This window comes from Aspergillus thermomutatus (genome assembly GCF_002237265.1).
Source record: "Aspergillus thermomutatus strain HMR AF 39 chromosome Unknown NODE_169, whole genome shotgun sequence".
NCBI lineage: Eukaryota > Fungi > Ascomycota > Eurotiomycetes > Eurotiales > Aspergillaceae > Aspergillus > Aspergillus thermomutatus.
The window spans coordinates 12,177-32,069 of NW_020798218.1; the positions used below are offsets into that span (position 1 = coordinate 12,177).

The 19,893-nt window shown below is 50.4% G+C and overlaps 6 protein-coding genes across 6 annotated transcripts; 3 read left to right on the top strand and 3 right to left on the bottom strand.

The window, feature by feature from the left end:
* Nucleotides 1-1,024: 1,024 nt before the first annotated feature.
* Nucleotides 1,025-1,550, bottom strand: CDV56_102150 (GNAT family N-acetyltransferase; the record flags this gene model as incomplete). Its single annotated transcript, XM_026755769.1, has 2 exons — nt 1,025-1,348; nt 1,416-1,550. 2 exons carry the CDS (start codon nt 1,548-1,550, stop codon nt 1,025-1,027), a joined length of 459 nt encoding a protein of 152 aa, XP_026612506.1.
* Nucleotides 1,551-4,179: 2,629 nt separating this feature from the next.
* Nucleotides 4,180-5,716, top strand: CDV56_102565 (putative cytochrome P450 monooxygenase; the record flags this gene model as incomplete). Its single annotated transcript, XM_026756184.1, has 5 exons — nt 4,180-4,594; nt 4,654-4,822; nt 4,874-4,978; nt 5,027-5,294; nt 5,384-5,716. The coding sequence occupies 5 exons, from the start codon at nt 4,180-4,182 to the stop codon at nt 5,714-5,716; spliced, it is 1,290 nt and encodes a 429-aa protein (XP_026612507.1).
* Nucleotides 5,717-5,877: 161 nt separating this feature from the next.
* On the bottom strand, nt 5,878-8,293 carry CDV56_102778 (transcription factor domain-containing protein; the record flags this gene model as incomplete). Its single annotated transcript, XM_026756397.1, has 4 exons — nt 5,878-7,200; nt 7,254-7,950; nt 8,000-8,152; nt 8,208-8,293. The coding sequence occupies 4 exons, from the start codon at nt 8,291-8,293 to the stop codon at nt 5,878-5,880; spliced, it is 2,259 nt and encodes a 752-aa protein (XP_026612508.1).
* A 435-nt stretch (nt 8,294-8,728) lies between these two features.
* CDV56_103117 (putative copper amine oxidase) lies at nt 8,729-10,921 on the bottom strand (the record flags this gene model as incomplete). Its single annotated transcript, XM_026756736.1, has 4 exons — nt 8,729-8,864; nt 8,924-9,894; nt 9,957-10,533; nt 10,590-10,921. The coding sequence occupies 4 exons, from the start codon at nt 10,919-10,921 to the stop codon at nt 8,729-8,731; spliced, it is 2,016 nt and encodes a 671-aa protein (XP_026612509.1).
* A 1,597-nt stretch (nt 10,922-12,518) lies between these two features.
* CDV56_103532 (histidine phosphatase family protein) lies at nt 12,519-14,009 on the top strand (the record flags this gene model as incomplete). Its single annotated transcript, XM_026757151.1, has 3 exons — nt 12,519-12,782; nt 12,898-13,802; nt 13,856-14,009. 3 exons carry the CDS (start codon nt 12,519-12,521, stop codon nt 14,007-14,009), a joined length of 1,323 nt encoding a protein of 440 aa, XP_026612510.1.
* Nucleotides 14,010-16,270: 2,261 nt separating this feature from the next.
* On the top strand, nt 16,271-18,221 carry CDV56_103920 (putative MFS multidrug transporter; the record flags this gene model as incomplete). The annotated part of the gene is made up of 6 exons (XM_026757539.1): nt 16,271-16,424; nt 16,486-16,580; nt 16,652-16,975; nt 17,035-17,190; nt 17,248-17,570; nt 17,669-18,221. The coding sequence occupies 6 exons, from the start codon at nt 16,271-16,273 to the stop codon at nt 18,219-18,221; spliced, it is 1,605 nt and encodes a 534-aa protein (XP_026612511.1).
* Nucleotides 18,222-19,893: the final 1,672 nt, after the last annotated feature.

Sequence of the window (19,893 nt, forward strand, 5' to 3'; positions counted from 1 at the left end):
TATATATCCGTGTCGACCCCTGATCCTATTCGCCTAGAAAACACACATGATCTCATTAGGTCCTGTTTGTTTGAAATGGTCCAGGAGACCTGACACATATTTGCGACCTTCGTGAGAACTTTTCCTTGAAACTTAGGAGGATTTCTCTTCGAAGATGTCATAGGGCCGCCGCGGTCACCTCCTTTCCTTCCCCTCCGTGTCTAATTTTTCTCATCGCAGCGTCGCCTAGCAAATGGCATCTGGTCGATCAGTTGAGTGGCTAGATTGGACTATGACAGTACGTATACATTGACTTCAATATTCTAATAGCTTATTCCTATGAGTGTTACTAATAAATATTATTTACACAGTTTCTTCATCTAGGGCTTCAATTTACATTTGTTATCAGTTTAAAGAATGCCAACATTCAACCTCACTCCACTATCACCAGAATACCTTCCTTCAACAGCACAAACTTTCTTTGAATCATGGAAAAGGTTACCTCCCAATTTCAAGATCCCTTCCACTCCTCTTAACACTTTGGCCGGCTATCAGCTTTTTGTCCACCCTGACGCGCAGAGTCTAGGACTCGGTGGTGTACTGCTCGAGCTAGCCAAAATAAAGCTACCACGAGAGGATGGAGGGTTCTGGCTGCGAACGGCCGAGGGGAATTTGCCAGCTTGCAGGTTCTATGAGAAAAAGGGATTGTGCTTTATTAGGAGAGAGAGACACCCAGTCTGGGGCCATTGGACTTGCATCTACGCTTGGAAGTGAAGTCGACTCGATATATCGTTCTGAATAAGACTGCTTCATTTCCTCCATTCCATTTTACTAGCGAGCTTTTTCAGTATTATTCCATGTCACTCGAGATGGCAACCGTAAAAAGGAAAGAGAGTAGTAACAGGAAGAGGCAGCAACGAGCTCTAAACATAGTGTATGGAAACTAGCCGCGTCTCAACTCCACAATTCATCTTCGGATACTGTGTCTTTTGAAACCAGAACTGAATTTGACGCATGGGCAGTGGCAATTGGCGAATATTGATATCTACAAGTCTATTGACATCATAATCTCTCCATCTTCATCTGGTGGCGCAGTCTCCCTGAACCCAAGTTTCTGGTAAAACTTATATGGCGAATCTTCAGGCTTCACATTCTTCGCCGGATTTCCACTCATCTTCCCTTCCGGTGGCGTTGACATCACCCCCAACTGCTTTGCTTGAGGGTTGTGCTGTCGTATATGTGCAATCGCGAATTCTACGCCGCGGCGACCGTACCCGAGACCCTGATACCGGCCATCAATCATGAATCGCCAAATGTAGTACGCCTCATCAGGATCCCATATTGCCATCATGAGCATACCGACAAGCGTCTCGTCGGCGTAGATGGCTCGTACCCACGCGTCTTCGGAGTAATGGGCTTCGCAGAGAGAACCAAACGTTGGGGGCGAGGTTTCCTATCTGGCCGTCTTTAGGACTCAGGTTTGCCACCGCACGCCAGTTTTCTTCGGTGACTTCGCGGAATGTGAGGGTTGAGTCCCTGCTGGGAGTGGTCATGCTGGGAGTGTCTTCCATGGTATTGATGAGGGTTTGAGTGAGGAAGCAATTCGAGACTCGAGTAAGAAGAATGATCCCTTCAAAGTATGAACAAAGCACGAGTAGTGCAGCCTTGACTTCTTATATTTTGCCACAAAGCGTTGGTCTCCTCTTATGGGAGTGCCTCTCCGGACCTAACTTGACGAAACATAAAGCAGCTCTGGGAGGTGGTAGGCTGCTGATCATAATTTTTTTTGGCTGGTGTAACAAGAGCATGACTCAATCATAATGCTACTTAAGTGGCTGATGGCAGCATTTGACTCATCTTTGATGACCATGAATCATTAAATAGAGGCCAAATGTAATAGGCTAAAGCCTTTTCAAGCTTAGTGCTGAAATAGATAGACCTTATGTGAGTCACCCAGTGGGTCTGGTGCAAAATCACTACTAGCATTGCATTACTATCTAGTGTAATACAGGCCTTACATGGTCTGTAAGGTGTTATCTTATGTGTCTTAGCAACTTCTGAGCATGTCAACCTAAGAGCATGTCTACTTTGAGTTATATTTACTTTAGGACCTGTTAACCTCTAGTTGTGTCTGCTTTAAGTTGTGTACACTACGGTTGTCAGCAGTCGGTCCGGGACAGCGATGCGCCTTCCAGTCAACAGGCCGGTCTTATTCAATACAGCGAACCATTCGCCATCGTCAATAGTGAGTTGCACGGAAACGGGAGCCTGGAAGGTGCCCTAGTAGCACCATTTCCGCTATCGAGATTTGGCCTCGTCCTGTATTGCGGAGAGCCCACGACTATGTACTGCGATCTTCGGGCTTAAATCACTTTGCCATCCTCGGAGAAGTGCATTCAAGGAACATGGTCGCGAGCAAAGGAATCGCTGATGCCAATGAAGGAGGAATCTCACCTGTTGTTGTATAAGCATCTTTCCATTCTTTGAGTGCAAGGTGAGGGACTTGGATGCTCCTCGGTAGAAGGAAGCCCGTCATACGAAGTGACAGATCCTATAGGCGTGGTTGATTTGAAGCCAGCAGCTTAAGAGAAAATTACTTCTCTCTGGCCCGTTCTACGTTGTCTTCTCGCTTGTCATTCATCCTTCTGCTTGATTCCTTGACAGGCTTATCGATAATGTTTAGCGCGATGGGGTGCAAGAGCCTTGAAAGGATCATGTTGTCGAGCTCGATGCTGTCCGATTTCCAACCTCGCTCTCGATGAATTGCCTCCATGGCCAAGCTCCATGCTTTTATCAGTGCACGATCCTTCGAGTTTGTGACGCAATGATACACTTCATTGACAGAATGTGGATGGCGAACGATGGCTCAGAGACATGGAAATCTCCCACATTTCTTGATTGAGTTCATTGTCAGGCAACAAATACAGCGACACGAATGCTGAAAGAGATCATTGCAAATCATGAAAGCATTTTGAGTTGGTCCTCCAGGTTCATCAGTGACTATTTCGTTTATTGCTTTTAGGCCTAGCCAGCCACTTAAATGCAATATTTACTGAAGGCTTCACCAAGTGTTTCCAGCTATTGTCTGTTCAAAGTTGGACCTATCCAATGAGCTTTTGAAGACACAATAATGCATGTCGATCCTCTCATTGACTTATCCCTTGATGCGCAATCTCGTCTCCTTCCCCCATCCCTATGATCGGTTCGAACTTTGATGACGCAGGTACAATGTCCACCTCGGCGACGATCATATGCTGCCCCTTGCAGTCTCAAATTCTTCCCAGCCCGACTTCTTATCAACTTTATTTCAATGAGGATCCCAGATTCGCAGAACATGCCAGCAACCAAACAGGTGAAGAACGACTCACAAACCTCAGAGCTACCCTCCTGTCGAGTTTCCCAGATAGCAGCAAGATGAAACCCTTTCTCCAGCAAATACCCCGTGCGTTCCATGCCATGTACGATGCTGGTCACAATAACCCCAAAGCATAAGGTTCCCCATCCCTTGCTTCAACGTGGTATGCCACTGCGTATTCGTTCTCGTTTAAGAGTGGCGTTACATGATACAATCCTGCAATGTGGTGTGGATGACATCCAATGAATCAACCGTTTTGGCTGTGGATGTAGAGTCAGCCGCGTGCACACCCCCTTGGCCACATCCCTTCCTCCTTCCTATTCCCAGTAGATATTAGAGATAAAATCAAAAAAGGTCTGCACATATTGCCATCATCGCCCACTGGACGTTTTTACTTCGTCGTGGACGGAGAGAGGAAGCAATTTGTGCTTTCCACTACAACTTCCGCAATAACTGGATTCCAGTTCTGACTGGATAAGATTTGCGTTCTCCGTCATTATGGAGGCTGTGATCGCGGTAAGATTCCCATCTTTCCCACATTAAATGAACGTTCTTGGACTAATGAGTCGTCTCGCTGCAGGCGTCATTTCTTTGCATTGCCTATGTCGTGTACTATATATATTCCGATGCTTTGGCCAAGGTCCCCGGGCCTCGATTGGCGAGAATATGCCCAGTGAGCATGTCCTATATGGCGTCGTCAAGGTCACAATTGACAGAGGTAGTCCTGGTTAATTGGTGTCATTTGGTCGAACAAACTCAACCAAGGCATACGGGAGCAGCACCAGAAGCATGGTAAGCCGTTGATGCGCTCCCTTTCTTCCCCTTCATCTCCTTCGCTAATTCGGATGACTCTGACCGAGGATAAAGGCGACGTCGTACGCCTCGGACCAAGTGAGCTCTCCTTCTGCTCCCTCAGTGCCCACGACACCATCTACAACACAAACTGCGCTTCCTTCATCACATATGGATCATTCCAGTCGACTGCGGAAGGTCTCTGTCCACCGGGCGTTACCTTTGTAAGCCATAGCAGCCCAGCAGAGCAGAGAGAGTTGCGGAGAGTCTTCCAACCCGCCATCCGTCTCGCGCTCGCGGGCGGTATTGAGGGCCACCACGAGAGACGATTCGGCGAGCTCGTGGCCAGGTTGGACATCAAGGCGGGCGTGCCCAAGTGTTATAATCTCACCAGTCTCCTCGAGAAGTTGGAATGGGATCTCATAGGCGACTTGGGACTGGGATATTCCGTCCCGCAAAGGCTGAAAGGTATCATGTGACGTTCACCCGTATCACTGTTAGGGCTAATCAGATGTGTTCTTGGGCAGACAACTGGCTCGGCCAAAAGACTCACCAACACCTGATCGGAGTCGGCTTCGCGCTGGGTTCATTCCTTCTGGGCCGGCGCGGACTCAAGGTGCTCGTTGATATCTTTGGCCCTCTGTGGATACCAAAATACCTAGACCCGAAACACCTATCTGTTGTCGCACTGAAGCAGTACGCCTCACGGGCCCATGATGATATACCACGGCTGACAGGTGGACACAGGCGAGCCGAAGGCAAGAACACGTTCGTTTCCCAAGGAATACCGTACAAGAACGACAAGTACCCTGTCTTGACCAAGCAGATGTCTAGCAACGTGACTGGCCTGATGTGAGTCGGAATCACTCCAATCATGGAAGAAAAGCTAACGGTGCCTAGTTACGCCGCGTTCGAAACATCCGAGTCCACCACCCGAGCGATCCTATGCGCTCTCATGCGGGATCCGTTGCGCTACCGCACTCTACAACAGGAGATCCGGTCAACCTTCTCAGCCTCCAAGCCCATCACCGACAGCCAACTCCTAGGACTTCCCTACCTCACGGCCTGTATCAACGAGGGATTGCGGCTCTGGCCCGGACTGAACGGGCAATTCACCAGTCGGGTTTCGACAGGCGCTGTGGTAGACGGTGTTTACGTTCCCCCTGGAGTACGTCGCATGCATTCCCCTCCTTTCGCGTTTCTTCTTGTTCTCGCGCCGTCTTCCTCGGACCCCCACTGACAGGATTCGACGAGTAGTGCTTAGTCTCGGCGGATCTGTACACACTTCAGCGCCACCCGAGATACTGGCATGATCCGGACACCTACAAGCCCGAACGCTGGTTGGACCCGAAAAACCCAGACGAAATGCGCGCCTTCCGGCCGTTCTCCACGGGCCCCCGCTCGTGCCCGGGCCGGCAGATCGCGCTGCAGAAGCTTCGGCTCACGCTCGCCAAATTCATGTTCCTGTTCGATATGCAGTTTGTCAATCCCCATTTCGAGTGGGACCGAGATGTGCCGTCGGGTCTTTTGTGGAGTTCGGTCGAGGTCATGGTGCGGATGTCGCTTCTGGAACCGCCAGTCGAAGCTTGAGTCCGGTATGATTGTATCAGAGTAATAGCATACATAGATTGTTGTCGTATAGGCTTGAAGGTAGCCGAAATGAAGAACAAAAGTATATGATGGCATATACCTGATTGCATCGTGCCTCAGCCTCAGCCTGGGCCTGTGCCTGCTCATGCTTCGCAGCAAACCTATAATAATCCAGCCATTACCCTCGTCAACGCCTCATCCTCCGCTTGAAAGGCATCAAACCCCTCCATCGCGGCATCAGGTACCAGTGGCTCATCACTCGCTCCCCCATTCCCCATTCTCGAATCAAAATAAAAGCCACCCGCCATCTCGAAGAAGCTCGTCAGGTCCTCGCAACTGGTCTCGTCCGCCAGCACCGTCGTCGGAGATGTCATGGAGCGCAAGTACGCAGACGCCGGGTGCTGCGGCGTGGGGAGACCCACCACGGGCCTCTGAGTATACGGCGACTCGGCATGACTTCCCATCGACAGCGGGGTCCCCGTGGCATCCAGTCCAAGCGGAGTGCGGCGATTCGCCCCGTTCTTCTGCACTGACTCCTTCGGCCTCTGCGCCCCGAGATTCATCCAGATCATCTTCAAGCTCTTTATGATCTTCTGCAAGCGGCGGGAGGTGCGCGCGCGCGTCGACGACCGCCGCACCATGTCGACGGCGGCGTAGAACTCGGGCCGACAGACTTGGCTGAACCGCGCGGGGGCGTGCAAGACCGCCAGGAACAGCGCCGCCAATGCCGAGATGAGGAAGTAATTGAAGGGTTCCGGGCGCTGGAAGTAGAGCGGCGACACGCGGGAGAAGAAATCGAGCATGTGGACTGTGCTTTTGGCTGTTTCGACGGCGGTCGAGGCGCCGGAGACGTTGGATTCGATGCTCTCGCTGCTGAGGAGGTTCTGGCGGTAGACGAGGATGCGGAGTTGGTTTGCCTGGAGGGCGAGGAGAACTTGGAGCATCATCATGCTGTCGGTTTGCGTGTGGGATTGGGCTTGCGGTTGCGGGGTGACCATGGCGGCGCGGCCGGCGCGCTGAGACTGGGGTTGCGACTGGGTTGGGTCGAAGCGTAGCTCTGGGGGGATGGACTGGACCCATTGCTGGACCTGGAAGTCGAGGTAGGAGCAGTAGTCAGCCGTCGCGGCGCGGGGCCGATTGCGCCAGCCGACGACTAGGCCCCAGATCTTCGTGCTCAGACGCGCGTAGTTGATCATACAAGTGAGGTAGGGGGTGCTTGTGCCCGGTTCGGGTAGGTTGGTGTCCATGTCTGAGTCCTGGATAGCAAATGGCAGGCCCGTGCCGAAGGACCACTTGCGATCGAGCACGTAGATGCACCAGAAGAGCCGGCTGGCATATTCGCATTGCAGCTCGCCGGGGAAGACGCCGCCGGTCTTTTGCCAGGTCTCTTGGCAGTGTAGGCCCAGCTGCATTGATCCTCGCACCGCCAGGCCGATGAGCCGCCAGGAGATGACTTCGTCGTCGCGGTAGGAATGGAAGATGGACTGTCTCGTCAGCAGCCGCTCAAGAATACACCAGGCAGAAATGACGGAAATACCAGCAAAGTCAAAATGAGCAACTCCTTCATATCCACCTCATAGACCTTGAGCCGCGTCGCGAACCGATCCTCCACGCTATCCGCCAGCAATGCCGCCCTCTCACTACGCCCATGTGACTCGGCCAACAATGCCGTCGCCAGCAGAATCTTCAGCACCTCGATGTCCCTCGCGAAGAACCACTCCTGGTCCAGCGTAGCCGGTGAGCTTGGCCCCACCCGGTCCTTATCCCGGAAGTACTCCGCAATATACGCGCGCACGCTTTCCAAATCGACGCAAGGGTACATCAACCCGACCGTATTCTCGTAAACGTCGACGAGACGGAGCGCCTCGGCGGGACCTAGACACCCCAGCGGATCGTCAGGAGAAATATCGTCTCCGAGCGGAGGGGCGGGGCTCTGCACCGCCGTCGAGACGAGGTCGTCGCTGCTGTCAAAGTCCTCAGGGTGCCGTTGGCGCGCGGTCAGGCCAAACTCCGCACTCGTGGGACCGACGTAAGACGGTGACTGGGGGCGATTCATGATGCGGTGGAATCCCGCGGTCGTTGACGAAGACGACACCGTTGAGATAGCTGTCGGGGTATTGTTTGTCGTTGAGGGGGAGGCTGATTCAAGCTGTCTCAGGCGAGCAGACATGGCTCGCATCTCGCGCTGCAGGGCCTCGATCTGATAGTCAACGGTAATCAGTCGGCTCGAGAACCTGATAATCGTCAACTTATCTCACTCAGTATAAGTCTGATGCAGCCAACCTCTCATCGTGAACCTGCACCTCTGGGGACAAAATCGTCCTATTACTAAGTGCATGTGTGTTGGGAACATAGACGCATTCAACGTTGTCACGGGCACAACGCGAACAGACCGGCTCCCCGCTACATTTCAGTTTCCGCCGCTTGCACTCATTGCTGTGCCATTACTGTCAGACAAATGTCACGACGAGCTCAACACGGCGGGACGCACCATGCTACCTGCGTGTACTTGGCTCGTTTCTTGCTCCGAGGCGGATCCGGAACGTCGGCACCGCGCTTGGGGGATTCCGAGTCCATGATCTGGAGGCGGCGAACTGATCTGACTCTAGGGTTTATACCGCATCGGGATGTTAGAGATTGATTCCGATGGTTCAAGATGGGCTGATACTTGCAGGACGGTCGTACTAATATCAGGTAGAGGAGGAATCGGTGGGCAAGTGGAAGAACCGCAATTCCGCGCGTCTCGAGCGGACAGCGGAATTGAAGCGGAAGAATCGATAAGAGCCTGAGGCATCATCCTATGAATGGATAACGTTGGTTATCCAAGGGACCAATTCTTCTGATAAGTTATGAGATTATCGAACTAACTTCGTCTTATCAATTGAACTGACTGATCCTTCAATTAAGAAACGATTATATACAGAGATCCACCACGGACATATCCATACTTGCTGGTCAAATATACACTCTTACAAATATCATGAATCATAATCTTCATCCGACAGTCTCCAATTACAACTGAGCATCACGACAGCATTCCTTTTGTACGACTCTCGATGACACATTCCTGCTCGAGGGCACATCCAGAGAGGGATTTGCCGTGAAGAAATCCGCCGGCTTAATCATCAATTGGAATATCTCAACAGGCCTATTTCTTGTTAGCACCGAGACAAATAGCAAAATTGAAAGGGATGAAGAGTTACTCACATGACTGGCCAATCCTCCACACGAGGATTGTGCGTGATACCAAAAGTACTCCAGACCACCACATCGGTGTCGACCACGGATTCGCCCCGTTTGACGGCGTCAGCCACTCCTTCCACCTCCTGTTGGCTCTGAAGCGTGTATCGACCTCCCGCATACAGCTCGCCATCTCGGTGCTTTGTCACCCACACGTGGTGCTGCGCAAACTGCGCGCGCTTGGCTTGGACGGAGTTGGGATCCGCCAGTAACCGCTGGGTCGCCAGCGGAATGAACTTGTAACCGACAGGGTGACCGCTGATGGGGTTCTTCTTATGGGGATTGATCATCTTGATGGTACGGTTCAATTCAGGAGCGGCATCGAGGTAGCAAGCCCGCTCTAGCGTCTGTTGAGTGACCTTGTAAAAATTGCCCTGGGGGTTGGTGACTTCGTTCATGGGAACTGGGTGAGATTCCTCAACCACGACGGAATTGTTTGGTCCGTCGACTGCGGGATCCATTCGGACACAGAAGATGTGCTGATGGTTCTGGGCCAAGACACCTCCGCTGACTACATTACCATAGTCGCTGACCTTGCCCGCGTCGATGTTGACGACGTTCAGAATACCCGTCGCGCGGGACTCGACTGTAATGCCACCAGACTGATCAAACTTGTAGGCGAAGATGTACTCGTAGTTTGCCAGCGTAATGATGAACTGCACGACCAGTTCGCGGTTGCGGGTGACCACAGCACGGCCTGTCCTCCAATTGGAGTGCTTCCAGCCGATGCCGTTGTCCTGTTCGTGCAGGCAGATAGCATTGGGCAATTTTTTCGCACGACCGTCGGGCCCTGTAATGACAGCATCAAAGTATTTGATGACGCCCAGGCAGTCACAGCCAATAGAAAGGTTGTTGGCCATGTTACCACCACCACCATCGCCAAAGTCGAAAGCCTGTTTGCGGTGGAAGGGAGGACGAGGGTCGGCATAAGGAACAGTCTAAATCTTGATCAGTCGAACTGCCGCCAAACTGTCTGAATAATCCTCTGAAAGTAACCTACCATTTCGCTGATAGCCAGTCGGTGCATCACGCTACGGCCATCGTACCAGACATCGTGAATAGTCGCACCCTCACGAGGATTAAAGCCAACACGGAAACGCCACTTCTGCCACTCGACCAAGGACTCATTTGTGATGCGGAAAGAAGGGCCCTCGGGCTGTACGACGTTCAGAGGCTTCAGATCCTTCCGAGTGCCTTCTGGCAGAAGCTCCGGCACATAGTCGGAGGCCGTGCAGTGTCCGATAATATCACGCTTGAAGGTCTGCTCGGTCAAGCCATCTCCCTTGCCGCCGGTGGCCGGACGATCGACTCGAATGATTTCTTGGGTATGAGCATCCATCACAGGGATTAGTGGCAGAGGGTAGGAGTAGAAGTTCGCATCCGGGTTATTCTTGCTCTTGTCGGTAGCAAAACAGAGACCCTGGAAGTACCGCCGATGTTCATCGGTGTGGTCCAATCCTCCATAGGGCCATGGCTCGATTGTGACCTCAAATCCCGGCGGCAGGTCAAAATCTTCTAGGGCTTTCTGGAATAAGGGAGAGGCAAAACATCGCTCAACGAGGGTATCGAATTCGCTCCTGTAACACCGCCATTAGCAGGTGATCGTCTTTCCGATATAGGAATATCAACGCACAGAGTAAGTGCAGCATGGTGTTGCTTTCCGACAATGTGGTGCTTGACACGCTTTCCCGCGACCACATCGACAACGGATTCATGGTAGGCAGGGATGCGGTCAGCGCCAATGACGTCGTATTGGCAAGTAGCGAGACGAGGGGGTCGAGGTGTGGTCGGGCTCAGACGACCAGCGTGCTCAAGAGCCAAGAACTCGCGCAGCTGGTTCTTGGGGGGTTCTAAAAGGTAGATCTCCCGGAAGTCAATGACGGTGTTGGGGTGCTCTGCGATGACCACATCGCGGGCAAGGTTAGTCTCCGCTTCGGAGAGGATAGCAAGGGGGTGAGGAGCCATGTCAGGAGAAATTCAGCGAGGAAAAACACATTGGGCGAAAGGTAAAGCATTGAGGATGCAGCGAAGAAATGAAGGCCATTTTGTACCACCTGGGCGTATCTCTTGCCTGATCGGGATATGAGGGGAAGCGAGGGATGTCGGAACTTCGGAATGGTCGGAATAGCTTTCATGGCGGAAGGTTTCCGTGTTCTCTATTGTGGTTGGTCGAGAAAGCCGGGGATGGATGGCCCTAACCTTTTTGGGGATTTGACACGCGATCCATGGATAGCGGCTAAAAGGGTGATAACAGTTAGATAAGACAGAGATGCAGGGTTGGGATATTACCTGTGGAATCAAGTCAATTGCCAGATGATGAATCTTTCATTAGATAATCTCAAATTCTAAAATAGAGATTAGGACTAGATTTAGGTACCCCAGCATATTATATGTCAATAGACCTTGTCAATGAATTATCGTAGATATACTCCGTACCTCTCACACTAAACAAGCTTTGTTCAGACTATACACATCATGAGGAAGGCTAGAATATACATTCCAATCCTTGCTTCACCCTCATGGGCTTCTCAAAACAGTATGTCTCCCGCTGGTCCTTGATCTCCATCAGGAAACCATGACTCTAGAGTATTAAGTTTTTACACGCTAAGCTATATGGCGTGTAAGAAGATGCAGTACCCTCTCATAGGTATATAAGAGATAAAAGATAATCATGATAAGCAGTTCTATAAGTGTCAAATAATACATGCACATGAGACATAGATTATGCTTAGAAACCTCCCCAGCCACTATTATCCTAACCAGCCTTTTCCGCGCAAGTGCCCGACTTCAAGATATCTATTAGGTTAGTATATAGCTACAGCTCCTATAGTGAATCCGTATTGTTGAAATTTCGCAAGAACATTGGGGTGGTTAGATGGAACAGCAGGAACTTGGTCATATTAGTTTTCTAATTCAGTAAACACCCTTATATCTGCCAGTTGAGTCTTATGCAGACAAATAACAGGCTGATACCAATAGGCATTGTGAATTAGGATCCTATTAAGTAGATGCGCGTTAAACATCAGCCACAGCCCTGATAATTGGATAGCTTTCTAGTACTAGGGTGCTTAACTAAGTACCTTAAATCACCAGAGCGGTCCCCTTTAGTTATACAAGCAAATGTTTCATTCTCCTCACTGTGTGGTGTTTTCCTGGTGTCTTGTATGGTGGAAAGCCCAACTATATATCAACAGCCTTCTGATGTCCAGTTTCCAAGCTTTTAGTATCCCAAATTAGCAGATTTTTTGTAATGCCCGTTTCAAATACATTACATTGAATATAATGATAGTTGATTTCTTGACCAGAGTAACGTCCAACAGATTGCATTCCTCTGAGAGCATGTCTTAATTGATGGCGTTGGCTGCAGCACGTGGAAGATTCAGCATATTTAGTGGACGCAGATCATCCACAGAGTGTGGTGTTTCCCACTTCAACTTAGCACTCAGCAATTACCAGAGGACCTCCGATCTTTTTAAACATGACAGCTCAAGTATAAATAATGCGGATGATATGGAGTGACGACCATGGTCACACTGTCACATTCTATGAAGCTCTAGTCAATATGCTGTCATTAGGCTTGACACTTTTGTTCTCAGGGACGGCAACACTTGCCTCCCGTGACACCTTCTATCCGCCTCTGAACCACACCACATTCATCTCCAACACCTCCTACGGCACCTATGGCGGCATCTACACTGCTCCTGCTGACAGTGCTAGCTCGCCATCCACCAATGATGCCTACAATTACTGCTCCATGCCTCATCCTCGCGGAGAGACCTACTCCCCGCCGCCCCCTGTTGCAAATCATACCATCAAGGCTCAGCTGGTATACCTTGAATATTTACAGCGCCATCAACGGCGAACTCCTTACAACATTCTTCCTGGAGGAGAGGCAAGTCACTTTTTTTCAATTTCGCCGATCTGTCGCTAACACCGCCTAGGATCAAGAATACAACTGCGACAACATCAATCCGCACGTTTACGCCGCACCAGCTTCGCAGCACCCGTCACCAGTTGCTGTTTATGGTCAAGCCTACTCAGACCCGACCAACCCATTTCTTACCACCTACGTGAATGGGTCCTGCCAATACCCCCAACTCACCCTGGGCGGCTTCCTCGACGGCTACCAGCACGGCCGTGATCTCCGAGCCGTCTACGGCGACCAGCTACGCCTGATCCCCTCCACCCCAGACCAGAAGAAGGTCTGGTTCCGCTCAAGCTCCTCAGCCCTGACGCAGGGCTCCGCCGGCGCCGTCCTACGCGGCATCTGGCCAGACTACCACGAGCCCATCCCCCTGCACCAGCAAGCCTCCGCCATCGACACAGTCGACCGGGGCTTCCCCTGCTCCGCGCGCGACACCCTACTATCCACGATCCAATCCACCGCAGAATGGACCGAGCACCTCACAGTCACGCAGTCCCTCCGTGACAGTCTCGCAACCATGTTCGGCGCGCAGGACGAGTCCGCCTGGACCTCGACCTTCGACCACTTCGCCGACAATTTCCAGGCCCGCCTGTGTAACGGTTACGAGCTGCCGTGCCGCGTGCAGGACCGGACGCAGTGCGTGACCGCGGCCCAGGCGGACGAGGTCTTCCGCGCCGGTGACTGGGAGTATAACTACTGGTGGCGGCGAAACGCGAACGCGACGCGGTACATCCAGCTCGTTGAAGGCTTGTTTATCGGGGAGATAGTGCGGAAGCTTGAGGCAGTCGCGGAGGGCACCTCGGGGCTGTCGTATAGCCATAACTTTGTGCATGATGGGGATATCGCCCCTATTCTGGGGGCGTTGGGAATCAAAGCGCTGCGGTGGCCGGGGATGGGCTCGAATATCGCTTTTGAGGTCTGGTAAGCTTCGTCTCTTCTTTTCCATTATCTAGTTTGGTTTCTGACGAAAGTAGGAAAACCTCGAGTTCGGAATACTTCGCCCGTGTCCTGTACAGCGGCCACACCATTGAAACGATTCACGGCCGGCTGGACTGGATCCCGCTGTCGACATTGCTGGATATCCTACGCCCTTTTATCCCGGAAGATATCATATCAATGTGTAATTAGACCAGACGCAGATAGACAACCATACATCATGGACACTACACCCTCACTCCTCGCAACAGTAACAATAATGCCCATCCGAACAGCACTGCGGAAACTCCCCATGACAGCAAACAGCGTGCGAGCACGGAGGCGAGCAGCGGTAGCAATCTAGCATTCATCAGTTGCATCAATCATTGTTCGGCGGCTTCAACGTACGGTTGTCGTCGATCCCTAGCACTGTCTGTCCTAGGTCCAAGGCAGGGGTTTTCTGCGCGTCTGCGGGAGGCATTTTTATTTCTCCTGTATACTTCAGTCAATACCGGTTGATGGTCCAGAGGATGGTAATCTTACGTGCAGAAATGCGGTGTTCTGCCTGGACGGCAGAAAGGTAGAGGAACATCGCGGTGATGTGGATAGGCTTCATTCTACGAATAGATGAGTATCTCTTTTCCTTCAAGTCAGGAAACGGAAAGTCCTGGATTTATGTTTGTATCGAGGGATGTGCTTCCCTGCTCAGATGAGATTGTCATCTGCCACTGTACATATTGGTGTCATATGGCGGGCTGGGTCTACATCAGCTGATAGGTCCTTAACAATCTCGAGATTGTAAGAATTGGAAAAGAACAATTTAACTCAACGGACAAGTTATACGAGATTCCTGCATAAAATCAGACGACGGTGTATTTATCTTGGTTCTGTACATGAGATCATAGAACAAGTCTGTAAATCAAGAGTGAGAATGATGATATTCAAAGACGACAAAAGCTCCTCCGATGACCTGGCTACGTATACATTCTAAGGTGGCAATATGTTAGTATTCTCCTCAGACAACCGCTTCAGTCGCCAATCGTATTTTGCTTTGGCGAGTGTCCTGCCATTATGCGATAATCTCGAAAGAAGTTGGATCTGCGTGTTCGATCTTCCAGTGCTTCTTCCAGGTCACAGAAAGCATTTTCGCTTTCGAGACTTCGACGTAGTCCATAAGGTATCGAATATCAGCAAGTTTGCCCCGACGTTCTCGACGCAGATACGGTATCATGCGGGTATGACCTGAGAGGTAACAAAGCACATGCGGAAGGAGAATATTGCTCTTGTCAGCAAGGGTCTGGTTTCGATCGCCGTAAACTAAGCGTTTAGTTGTCAGTTTGTAGATCTGTGTCCCTACGTCCAAGCCACCTGCGACTCAAAAGCCCCACAGTTATGGGATGATTATCTCTGAGCAATTTTGGAGTAGCCACAGAAACATAGCGGCTTCGCACCGGACTTTCCATCCGCATTTCCAGTATGTGCCGGTTCATCCAGCTTGTATGGCAAGGAAATCTGAATAGGACGCGACGCCGTGGACATCGACCCCAATTGCCAACATGGACCGGATCGTAGACATTGAAATTTCGTGTTTCCAATCCGGGAAGTCTGCTAAATGGCAGCTCTGGAAACGGCTCAATCGAAGGTGGTTGGTCACGATATCCTCAATTTCATGCCGGCACGATATAAGCGAAAGAAGAAATCTAATCGCTTTTCGGGGTGGGACAGCTTCTAGAAAATGTCATCTTCATGTCCTTGTGCCTCACCATAGGTCATCGATCCTCGAAGAAGGGGAAGCTCTTAAACTTCAGTAACTTGCGGGCGATCCAAACAAACACATGCGCTCCACATTTCCGTCATGTGGGGAGCTTGCTCAATTACGGCAGGCGGTGGCTGTCCATTCATCTCTTGGATTGATCATGTGATTTTCAACGGTCTGCATAAGGATGGGAGTAATAATAATGATGACAGGAGCCCCCAACAGCACCCTGAGCACCTAGCTCTAGGTCTTGTTCCAATCAAGATCTCAAATGTCTCGATGGTCTACAAGTGTTTTCTTGTCTATTTTCATGAACTTCTCATGAATTGCTCATGAACAAATTGAATAGTCGTCTCCGTGTCTCAGGACGGTGATGCTGTAGGAACCTGAACCAACAGCTCCCGTCAAATGAACTTGCTTCAAGAGATAACACTGAAATGGAGTTCTTATGGTCCCCTGGATGATCCTTTTTTTGCCATGTTTGCATGCGTTTATCATGTCAGAAACCTGGAAAATGAACAAAGCTCCTTTATGATTGGGTCTGTTTGAGAATTAGTTATCACTTCGGCTTGATTATAAATGCCTTATCCGCCAGCTTCCACTTCTGGCAGAATCACGTCTTTATCAACTTTGACAGCAATATCCCCATTGTCAATATCCATGGGGACGAAAGCTGTCCTATCTTTGCTTCCAAAACATCCCGCCTTCAGAAAGCATCATGGTGGCTGAACCACAAAGAGAGGCATCGCCTTCTGAGGCCACACCGTTGATAGAGCATCCGCCCACGGATCACGATGAAACGCAGATAGGGCCTTCGTTTCTCAGAGGAACGGTCATCACTATCACTGTGGGCCTGTTGCTGTTTATTCAATGTAAATTGAAATCTGCCATTTTGAGGTCGTTCACTATAATGGCTAACAAATGCAATTGCAGCCACAAACATATCAATGTTGACCACGGCTCAATCGGATATCGCAGAAGATCTCGACGCCTTCTCGGAAACAACATGGTTCAACTCAGCGTACCTGGTACGTCCATTCAAGGTCCTTCAAGACCTGTTCATCGCATTCCAGAGGACTAATTAGTGTCTCGCATAAAGATCGCAATGTCCAGTGTCTCTCCTTTAGCTGGACGTCTCTGCCAGATCTTCACGGCCCGTAATTATAATCTTTTCTCTGTGACGATATTATCCCTTGGTCTCTTTGTTACTGCGGTCTCTCGAAGCCTGCCGGTCTTTCTTTTTGGACGTGCACTATCTGGCTGTGGCAGTGCGGGCGTTATGGTCACCTCCTTCATTCTCATACTTGACCTTACAAGCAAGAAGAGAAGAGGTCTCTTCATTGGCTTGCTGAACGTCGGAATGACGACGGGAATCTCTTGTGGTGCGGTGCTTGCCGGATTGCTGACGCCAGTCTTCGGATGGGTGTGTCATCTTTCATCCAGATAATTGAAAAGGATACGGAGCTGACTCAATGACTCTAGCGTCTGATCTTCTGGGTTCAAGCACCCGCTTCTTTGATACTCGGGTTGGTCGAGTTTTTCGCTGTCCCCGTCAACGAGAGTACTTCAATGAGTTTGGAGGCCCGTTCTCCTTGGCATAAACTAGCCAAAGTCGATTATGCGGGTGCATTGACTCTGGTAAGATTGTCCCAAGGCTATGATGACAAGAACTGAGGTCCAACCACTTTTTCCCAGACGACCTCGGTATTTCTGCTGCTCTTCAGCCTGGCTTCGCCGAACTCGGATGTCACAATCACGCCTCTGATCTTGAGCTTCGTCTTTTTCGCGGTTTTCCTTCTTATTGAGTCGAAGTTTACATCAGAGCCGATCATCCCCATTGATGTGCTCAAAGCGAGAAGCGTACTGGCTACCTGCCTAGCAGCACTCATCTCGATGATGGCCCGCTGGTCTGTTCTCTTTTTCACGCCAGTGTATGCGATGGCGGTTCGACAATGGTCTCCCGCCTCCGCAGGGTTGATCCTAGTTCCAACGAACGCAGGGTTCGGCCTTGGAGGCCTGTTGGTTGGATGGATCCACATTCGCAAGACGAGTAGTTACTACATGTGGGTGTCTTTGCCAGTTATTCGAAAGGACCCACGACTGACCTCCCTTGTAGCTCAACGCTGATAGTTTTCTTGCTCTTTGCGTTGACAAACTTTATATTGGCCATACTGTCGACGCCTTCTTCACCTACCATCGCCTACGTCGTCTCGACCTTTTTTAATGGCCTTTTCATCGGCGCTTCGATGAACTATGCATTGTCTCATATGCTACACCTTACCAATCCAAGCGTACACTACATTGTGACCTCCCTATTAGGCATGTTCCGTGGTTCTGCTGGAAGTTTCGGATCGGCCATTGGCGGCGGCTTCTTTCAGCGGGAGCTGAAGAGAGCGCTTGAGAAGGGATTTGATGAGCACGGCCTTTCCGCGAAAGATGACCTTGTTCGTAAACTTTTGGGAAGCCCCGCGTTGGTGAGGAATCTGAGCGGACTGGAGAAAAAGGTGGCCATTCAAAGCTATGAGCACGCAGTCAAGCTTTTGATCCTGGGCGGCTGCGTCCTAGCTCTCATAGCGGCAATCATCCAAGCATGTACAGGCTGGACAGCACCTCATGAGGTCGAGAAAGATGTCCGTGATGATCTGGAGGGCAGACTTGATCGGGAATAGACTTTTCCAAAAATTTATTTGCAAAACATATGTCCACCAGCGGATTTTGATGCCCTCCACAGTACGGAGTACCTTATGCTCGTCAGAGTAACTCTGGGTGACGACGGAAATGAAACAGTTGTGCGTGGCCTTTCCGCACTGCAAGTCGCATACATTTGTCTCAAAGATTGACCCATTCCTTAGAGTATAAGCCAATGAGACAGTAGAGTACAACTCATTAGTTGTCCATTCATTGGATAGCACTTGACACAGATACCTAGGTAAGGTACCTGTGGGAATTTCTAGAGCTCCCGGTGTTGCCGCTAACCTTACCTTCGAATAGGAACAAATGTCATGTCAGAATCCTTGTTGCATCAGTTGAAGTTCGCATCATCCCATGTTTTTGTGCGCCGGCGATGTAAAGGATCTTAGCTCAATCTTTCCAGTCTTCATGAAGTGTTGACACAAGGTAACCCGCCATATACACTGCTTTGCCAAACATTATAAGAACCCTGATTTTTGAAATCGACAATCGTCACAAGATCCTTCCCTGGTTAGATGTTTAGCTTAGTGGTCAAGTGTGACAACCCTTTTCTTGTCCCTCAGTTGAACTATTGGTCTTTTTCTGTATACTACATTTCAGACATTGCTAAACATGATTCCTTGTTACACAAATCCTGAAGCATGCAACTCAAACGATGCGGGAGAAGTCTTTCATTACAACCCCGATGTCCTTTGCGACTTTTTCGCGCCGATGCAAGCATGGGAAAACACCTTTCCTGACGGGTATACACCAGATTACGCGTGAAAAGGCTTCGGGGTCCTCATGTGGAAGCCGTTAGAGCGGACCGTTTCTGAATGAATTTGTTCCCAAGTCCCCATCTCAGGATGAATCGTTCGAGAACGAACTGAGGCACATTGTCGCCACCTTTCGGGCCCCAATGTCGTATATTTTCGCCTATGGCTCTGGCGTATTCCCGCAGGGTGTCGATAGGTTTCCAGGGCCAAAGGTACATGCGGACCCTTCTGAGGCCATTATACAAATGCAAGGAAGCAATCAGAAAATGATAGACTTTATATTTGGAGTCTCATGCTCACAGCAATGGCACTCTCTCAATTTACAACAGCAGCGGGATCACTATGGCGGGATCGGAGGACTAGGGTCGTATGCAGTGGCACACTGTCAGGATGCATTTGGAGCCGGCGTATATTTTCACCCATTCATTACGATAAACGGCACCCTCATCAAGTATGGGGTCGTCAACTTGGATACGCTATGTCGTGATTTATTGACGTGGGATACTCTCTACCTCGCTGGGCGACTGCAAAAGCCCACCAGAATTCTACGAGATGATCCACGCGTGCAAAAGGCAAATCAAGCAAACCTCACTTCAGCGATCAATGTCGCGCTATTGCTACTTCCAGAAACTTTCACTGAGCAAGACCTTTACGCCACAATAGCGGGGATTTCATATATGGGTGATCCGCGGATGTCAGTAGGGGGCGATGATCCACAGAAGATTCAGAACATGATCAAACACCAGCTGCAAGACTTTCAAAGGCTCTACCGCCCTTTGCTAAAAGACATACCCAACATATCGAGCATTGGCTGTCAGCTGGACAGAATAGATACTGCTGAGAGTGCTAAAATCCAACAAAGCATGGATCCCTTGGTACGCGGGTATATTGTTCG